The sequence below is a fragment of the Pristiophorus japonicus genome, unplaced genomic scaffold, assembly GCF_044704955.1.
Source record: "Pristiophorus japonicus isolate sPriJap1 unplaced genomic scaffold, sPriJap1.hap1 HAP1_SCAFFOLD_1307, whole genome shotgun sequence".
Lineage (NCBI taxonomy): Eukaryota > Metazoa > Chordata > Chondrichthyes > Pristiophoridae > Pristiophorus > Pristiophorus japonicus.
Window position 1 is genome coordinate 21,346 of NW_027250975.1, and position 8,521 is coordinate 29,866.

General features: G+C 57.8%; 1 protein-coding gene across 1 annotated transcript; it reads right to left on the reverse strand.

Annotated features, from left to right (window-relative positions):
* Positions 1-1,816: 1,816 nt before the first annotated feature.
* Positions 1,817-6,404, reverse strand: LOC139242383 (cystatin-B-like). The gene is made up of 3 exons (XM_070870329.1): positions 6,220-6,404; positions 5,387-5,488; positions 1,817-2,054 (listed from the first exon to the last, which is right to left on the reverse strand). The coding sequence occupies exons 1-3, from the start codon at positions 6,298-6,300 to the stop codon at positions 1,896-1,898; spliced, it is 342 nt and encodes a 113-aa protein (XP_070726430.1). The 5' UTR covers positions 6,301-6,404; the 3' UTR covers positions 1,817-1,895.
* Between the last annotated feature and the right edge of the window lie 2,117 nt (positions 6,405-8,521).

The following is an 8,521-nucleotide window of genomic DNA, read 5'->3' on the forward strand; positions in this document are numbered from 1 at the left end:
CAGATACAGTATAATGTGGATAAATGTGAGGTTATCCACTTTGGTGGCAAAAACAGGAAGGCAGAATATTATCTGAATGGCGGCAGATTAGGAAAAGGGGAGGTGCAACGAGACCTGGGTGTCATGGTACATCAGTCATTGAAAGTTGACATGCTGGTACAGCAGGCGGTGAAGAAGGCAAATGGTATGTTGGCTTTCATAGCGAGGGGATTTGAGTATAGGAGCAGGGAGGTGTTACTGTTGTTGTACAGGGCCTTGGTGAGGCCACACCTGGAATATTGTGTTCAGTTTTGGTCTCCTAATCTGAGGAAGGACGTTCTTGCTATTGAGGGAGTGCAGTGAAGGTTCACCAGACTGATTCCCGGGATGGCAGGACTGACATATGAGGAGAGACTGGATCGACTGGGCCTGTATTCACTGGAGTTTAGAAGAATGAGAGGGGATCTCATAGAAACATATAAAATTCTGTCGGGATTGGACAGGTCAGATGCGGGAAGAATGTTCCCGATGTTGGGGAAGTCCAGAACCAGGGGTCACAGTCTAAGGATAAGGGGTAGGCCATTTAGGACCGAGATGAGGAGAAACTTCTTCACCCAGAGAGTGGTGAACCTGTGGAATTCTCTACCACAGAGAGTTGTTGAGGCCAATTCACTAAATATATTCAAAAGGGAGTTAGATGTGGATCTTACGGCTAAAGGGATCAAGGGGTATGGAGAGAAAGCAGGAAAGGGGTACTGAGGTGAATGATGAGCCATGATCTTATTGAATGGTGGTGTGAGATTCTATAATCCGTGCCTGTGCTTGTTAGAATGGGTTATTGTTTGATGTTACATGAGGTGAATCACCCAACCCATCTTCTTCAATGTTCACACCGGGGTCATATATCATAAATCACATCGCACGCCCACTTATTCTGTCCATACGGCATCTGGGGCGATAACATCGTTCAGGAGCAGGTTACTGCGCCCACGTTTCAACCTCAGTCAGCAGTTTGGGGAACCTCCGACCCTCATGAACCCAATCCACGGGGAGATTAGCTCAGACACAACACCAGGGTCCATCTGTTGTCTCAGGTGGGCATCAAAGTCCCGTCACCTGGAGCTTTCGGTGGTAGATCACAGGGTCTTACTCATTCTCTCGCCCCGAGATCGTGGTCCAGACAACACAAAGCAGTGCCCCGTAATCCCACCCTCAGTACTGCCCCTCCGACAGTGCGGCATTCCCTCAGTACTGCCCCTCCGACAGTGCGGGGCTCCCTCAGTACTGCCCCTGCAACAGTGCGGGGCTTCCTCAGTACTGTCCCTCCGACAGTGCAGCACTCCCTCAGTACTGCCCCTCCGACAATGCGGGGCTCCCTCAGTACTGCCCCTCCGACAGTGTGGCATTCCCTCAGTACCGCCCCTCCGACAGTCAGAGAGAGTGAGAGGGAGTCAGAGAGAGGTGGAGGGAGTGAGAGAGAGGTGTGTCGGGGTGGGGGGAGCGGGATTGGTGGATCCGCTCCGGCTCAGGAGCCGGCTGCAGTGCAGCCCCTCCATGTTGAATAGCCTCTCCCGTCTTTCCCAACTGTGGTCCATCTCCCCATGACAAGAATCTTCGTCCCGGGGGTCCGTGGAGCGCTTGGTGCGGAGCCCGGACCCTGGTCACACCAACCCCGGCACTGGTGAACCCGCTGCGAAATATTCATTCCTGTATCGTACCCCTCCCCATCCCCCACATCTCCGCCCCCCCCCCTCTCTCCCCCCGCTCTCTCCCCCCTGCCGCCCCCACATACATTCGAAAGAAGGAACGGCAACAAATTAAAGCAACAGTCATTTTTTATTGACCTTGCGATGCCACTGCAGTTGAATAGTTTGAAGGTTGTCCACAGGGGTCGGGGGGACACGAGCGATTCAGATCTAGCTCGACTGTTGTTGGCAAGTGCCGCTAAAGTGGTGGATATCGTCAAACAGCTTCTTGTCGGTCTGCACCCCGTTCACACATGGTTTGTTCTTCGACTGAGGCAGAGGCCGATAAATGTAGACATGGATGTAGTCATTGGCATCTCCAACCAAAATCTGAGGGGGAATAGAGTCAGTCAGTCTGCGAAGCAACATTCTCGGAGCTGCCCCTCCGACAGTTAGCTCTTCCCCATCTCTGTAACCTCTCCCAGCACCTACAACCCTCCCTATCTGTGTAACCTCTCCCAGCCCCTACACCCCTCCCTATCTCTGTAACCTCCTCCAGTCCCTACACCCCTCCCTATCTCTGTAACCTCCTCCAGCCCCTACACCCCTCCCCATCTCTGTAACCTCCTCCAGCCCTCTACACCCCTCCCTATCTCTGTAACCTCCTCCAGTCCCTACACCCCTCCCTATCTCTGTAACCTCCTCCAGCCCCTACACCCCTCCCTATCTCTGTAACCTCCTCCAGCCCCTACACCCTCCCTATCTCTGTAACCTCTCCCAGCCCCTACACCCCTCCCTATCTCTGTAACCTCTCCCAGCCCCTACACCCCTCCCTATCTCTGTAACCTCTCCCAGCCCCTACACCCCTCCCTATCTCTGTAACCTCTCCCAGCCCCTACACCCCTCCCTATCTCTGTAACCCCCTCCAGCCGCTACACCCCTCCCTATCTCTGTAACCTCCTCCAGCCCCTACACCCTTCCTTATCTCTGTAACCTCTCCCAACACCTACACCCCTCCCTATCTCTGTAACCTCTCCCAGCACCTACACCCCTCCCTATCTCTGTAACCTTCTCCAGTCCCTACACCCCTCCCCATCTCTGTAACTTCTCCCAGCCCCGACACCCCTCCCGATCTCTGTAACCTCCTCCAGTCCCTACACCCCTCCCTATCTCTGTAACCCCCTCCAGTCCATACACCCCTCCCTATCTCTGTAACCCTCTCTAGCCCCTACACCCCTCCCTATCTCTGTAACCTCCTCCAGTCCCTACACCCCTCCCTATCTCTGTAACCTCCTCAAGCCCCTACACCCCTCCCTATCTCTGTAACCTCCTCCAGTCCATACACCCCTCCCTATCTCTGTAACCCCCTCCAGCCCCGACACCCCTCCCTATCTCTGCAACCTCCTCCAGTCCCTATACCCCTCCCTATCTCTGTAACCTCCTCCAGTCCCTACACCCATCCCTATCTCTGTAACCTCCTCCAGCCCCTACACCCCTCCCTATCTCTGTAACCTCCTCCAGCCCCTACACCCCTCCCCATCTCTGCAACCTCTCCCAGCCCCTACACCCCTCCCTATCTCTGTAACCTCCTCCAGTCCCTACACCCCTCCCTATCTCTGTAACCTCCTCCAGCCCCTACACCCCTCCCTATCTCTGTAACCTCCTCCAGCCCCTACACCCCTCCCTATCTCTGTAACCTCTCCCAGCCCCTACACCCCTCCCTATCTCTATATCTTCTCCCAGCCCCTACACCCCTCCCTATCTCTGTAACCTCTCCCAGCCCCTACACCCCTCCCTATCTCTGTAACTTCTCCCAGTCCCTACACCCCTCCCTGTCTCTGTAACCTCCTCCAGCCCCTACACCCCTCCCTATCTCTGTAACCCCCTCCAGCCGCTACACCCCTCCCTATCTCTGTAACCTCCTCCAGCCACTACACCCCTCCCTATCTCTGTAACCTCTCCCAGCCCCTACACCCATCCCTATCTTCTGTAACTTCTCCCAGCCCCTACACCCCTCCCTATCTCTGTAACGCCCTCCATCCCCTACACCCTCCCTATCTCTGTAACCTCCTCCAGCCCCTACACCCCTCCCTATCCCTGTAACCTCTCCCAGCCCCTACACCCCTCCCCATCTCTGTAACCTCCTCCAGCCCCTACACCCCTCCCTATCTCTGTAACCTCCTCCAGCCCCTACACCCCTCCCTATCTCTGTAACCACCTCCAGCCCCTACACCCCTCCCCATCTCTGTAACCTCTCCCAGCCCCTACACCCCTCCCTATCTCTGTAACCTCCTCCAGTCCCTACACCCCTCCCTATCTCTGTAACCTCCTCCAGCCCCTACACCCCTCCCTATCTCTGTAACCTCCTCCAGCCCCTACACCCCTCCCTATCTCTGTAACCTCCTCCAGTCCCTACACCCCTCCCTATCTCTGTAACCTCTCCCAGCCGCTGCACCCCTCCCTATCTCTGTAACCCCCTCCAGCCCCTACACCCCTCCCTATCTCTGTAACCCCCTCCAGCCCCTACACCCTCCCTATCTCTGTAACCTCCTCCAGCCCCTACACCCCTCCCTATCTCTGTAACCTCTCCCAGCCCCTACACCCCTCCCTATCCCTGTAACCTCCTCCAGCCCCTACACCCCTCCCTATCTCTGTAACCACCTCCAGCCACTACATCCCTCCCTATCCCTGTAACCTCCTCTAGCCCCTACACCCCTCCCTATCTCTGTAACCCCCTCCAGCCCCTACACCCCTCCCTATCTCTGTAACCCCCTCCAGCCCCCACACCCCCTCCCTATCTCTGTAACCACCTCCAGCCCGTACACCCCTCCCTATCTCTGTAACCTCTCCTAGCCCCTACACCCCTCCCTATCTCTGTAACCTCTCCCAGCCCCTACACCCCTCCCTATCTCTGTAACCCCCTCCAATCCCTACACCCCTCCCTATCTCTGTAACCCTCTCCAGCCCCTACACCCCTCCCTATCTCTGTAACCCCCTCCAGCCCCTACACCCTCCCTATCTCTGTAACCTCCTCCAGCCCCTACACCCCTCCCTATCTCTGTAACCTCCTCCAGCCCCTACACCCCTCCCTATCTCTGTAACCTCCTCCAGCCCCTACACCCCTCCCTATCTCTGTAACCTCCTCCAGCCCCTACACCCCTCCCTATCTCTGTAACCTCTCCCAGCCCCTACAGCCCTCCCTATCTCTGTAACCTCCTCCAACCCCTACACCCTCCCTATCTCTGTAACCTCCTCCAGCCCCTACACCCCTCCCTATCTCTGTAACCTCCTCCAGCCCCTACACCCCTCCCTATCCCTATAACCACCTCCAGCCCCTACACCCCTCCCTATCTCTGTAAACTCCTGCAGCCCCGACACCCCTCCCTATCCCTATAACCACCTCCAGCCCGTACTACCCGCAGAGATCTCTGCGCTGCTCCAAAACTGGCCACTTGTACATGCCCCGATTCCCATCGCTCCACCATCGGTGGCCGTGCCTTCAGCTGCCTGGGGCCCCATGCTCTGGAACTCCCTCCCTAAAGCTCTCCGCCTCGCTCTCTCTCTCCTCCTTTCAGACGCTCCTTAAAACCTCCCGCTTTGACTCAGCTTCTGTTCACCTCTCGGAGCATGATTGTATCTGATAACTCCCCCGAGAAGCGACTCGGGACATTGGAATACATTAATGGTGCTATTTCAATGCAAGCGGTTGTTGTTTTTCTGACCTTAACGAAGTAGTTCGTCCCGCTGACCAATTGTGACTTGTAGGAGATTGCATGAAATATTTTAAATTTTCTGTTCAGTTCTTTTTCAACATCAGTCTTCAACTGGATAGAGGAACGAGAAAATAAATAGTGTTGGACAATTTCGGAGGGAACTCCACACTGTGGGAGGGACAGGACTGAGGGAGTGCCGCACTGTCGGAGGGACAGTACTGAGGGAACGCCGCACTGTCGGAGGGACAGTACTGAGGGAGCGCCGCACTGTCGGAGGGGCAGTACTGAGGGAGCGCCGCACTGTCGGAGGGGTGGTACTGAGGGTGTGCCGCACTGTCGGAGGGGCAGTACTGAGGGAGCGCCGCACTGTCGGAGGGGCAGTACTGAGGGAGCGCCGCACTGTCGGAGGGGCAGTACTGAGGGAGTGCCGCACTGTCGGAGGGGCAGTACTGAGGGAGTGCCGCACTGTCGGAGGGGCAGTACTGAGGGAGTGCCGCACTGTCGGAGGGGCAGTACCGAGGGAGCCCCGCACTGTCGGAGGGGCAGGACTGAGGGAGCACCGCACTGTCGGAGGGGCAGTACTGAGGGAGGGCCGCACTGTCGGAGGGGCAGTACTGAGGGAGTGCCGCACTGTCAGAGGGGCAGTACCGAGGGAGTGCCGCACTGTCGGAGGGGCAGTACTGAGGGAGTGCCGCACTGTCGGAGGGGCAGTACTGAGGGAGTGCCGCACTGTCGGAGGGGCAGTACTGAGGGAGTGCCGCACTGTCGGAGGATGGATTGACACGGTCCGGCAGAGAAAGCTGTTTGCCGTAAATGGGTCAACGTTAAGCGAAGAAACTCACCGATTGGACAAGCTGCTGGATTTCTTCAGTGACTGCCTCTGTGGATGTCGGGGCCCCCAAAATCGGATGTGTCGGATCCATTCTCTCTCTGTCTCTCTATCCGTCTCTCTCTCGCTGTCTCTGTCTCTTTCTCTCGCTGTCTCTCTCACTGTCTCTGTCTCTCTCTCGCTGTCGCTGAATCTCTCTCTCTCTCTCGCCGTCTCTCTCGCTTTCTCTCTCTCTCTCAGTCCCCAGTCTGACTACCTTTATAATGTTTGCCAACATACCCTCCCCTCACAGCGTGACTGAAATCCCTTTCACCATCTCAGCTCCACCCTCAGCCTCTGGGCTTTTGCCAGTTCCCACTGTCATCATCATCGTAGGCAGTCCCTCGGGATCGAGGAAGACTTGCTTCCACTCTTAACACGAGTCCTTAGGTGACTGAACAGTCCAGTAAGGGAACCACAGTCCCTGTCACAGGTGGGACAGACAGACGTTGAGGGAAGGGGAGGGTGGGACAGATAGACGTTGAGGGAAGGGGAGGGTGGGACAGACAGACGTTGAGGGAAGGGGAGGGTGGGACAGATAGACGTTGAGGGAAGGGGAGGGTGGGACAGACAGACGTTGAGGGAAGGGGAGGGTGGGACAGATAGACGTTGAGGGAAGGGGAGGGTGGGACAGATAGACGTTGAGGGAAGGGGAGGGTGGGACAGATAGACGTTGAGGGAAGGGGAGGGTGGGACAGATAGACGTTGAGGGAAGGGGAGGGTGGGACAGATAGACGTTGAGGGAAGGGGAGGGTGGGACAGATAGACGTTGAGGGAAGGGGAGGGTGGGACAGATAGACGTTGAGGGAAGGGGAGGGTGGGACAGATAGACGTTGAGGGAAGGGGAGGGTGGGACAGACAGACGTTGAGGGAAGGGGAGGGTGGGACAGACAGACGTTGAGGGAAGGGGAGGGTGGGACTGGTTTGCCGCACGCTCCTTCCGCTGCCTGCGCTTGGTCTCTGCACGCTCTCGGCGACGAGACTCGAGGTGCTCAGCGCCCTCCCGGATGCACTCCCTCCACTCCGGGCGGGACTGGTCTTTGGCCAGGGACTCCCAGGTGTCGGTGGGGATGTTGCACTTTATCAGGGAGGCTTTGAGGGTGGTCCCCTGTAACGTTTCCTCTGCCCACCTTTGGCTCGTTTGCAGTGAAGGAGTTCCGAGTAGAGCGCTTGCTTTGGGGAGTCTCGTGTCTGGGGGCCATGCGGACAATGTGGCCCTGCCCAGCGGAGCTGGTCGAGTGTGGTCAGTGCTTCGATGCTGGGGATGTTGGGCCTGGTCGAGGACGCTAACGTTGGTGTGTCTGTCCTCCCGGGGGATTTGTAGGATCCTGCTCCACCATTCAATAAGATCATGGACTCAAGTTCACTTCCCTGCCCGCTCCCCATAACCCCTTTTGCAGAAGTCAAACCCCTTTTGCAAGAAGGGCTCCGTCAGTACTGCCCCTCCGACAGTGCGGGGCTCCCTCAGTACTGCCCCTCCGACAGTGCGGCACTCCCTCAGTACTGCCCCTCTGACAGTGCGGCACTCCCTCAGTACTGCCCCTCCGACAGTGCGGCACTCCCTCAGTACTGCCCCTCCGACAGTGCGGCACTCCCTCAGTACTGCCCCTCAGACAGTGCGGCACTCCCTCAGTACTGCCCCTCCGACAGTGCGGCACTCCCTCAGTACTGCCCCTCCGACAGTGCGGCACTCCCTCAGTACTGCCCCTCCGACAGTGCGGCACTCCCTCAGTACTGCCCCTCCGACAGTGCGGCACTCCCTCAGTACTGCCCCTCCGACAGTGCGGCACTCCCTCAGTACTGCCCCTCCGACAGTGCGGCACTCCCTCAGTACTGCCCCTCCGACAGTGCGGCGCTCCCTCAGTACTGTCCCTCCGACAGTGCGGCGCTCCCTCAGTACCGCCCCTCCGACAGTGCAGCACTCCCTCACTACTTTCCCTCCAACAGTACGGCGCTCCCTCAGTACCGCCCCTCCGACAGTGAGGCGCTCACTCAGTACTGCCCCTCCGACAGTGCGGGGCTCCCTCAGTACTGCCCCTCCGACAGTGCAGCACTCCCTCAGTACTGCCCCTCTGACAGTGCGGCACTCCCTCAGCACTGCCCCTCCGACAGTACGGCACTCCCTCAGTACTGCCACTCCGACAGTGCGGCACTCCCTCAGTACTGCCCCTCTGACAGTGCGGCACTCCCTCAGCACTGCCCCTCCGACAGTGCGGCACTCCCTCTGTACTGCCCCTCCGACAGTGCGGCACTCCCTCAGTACTGCCCACCTCCGA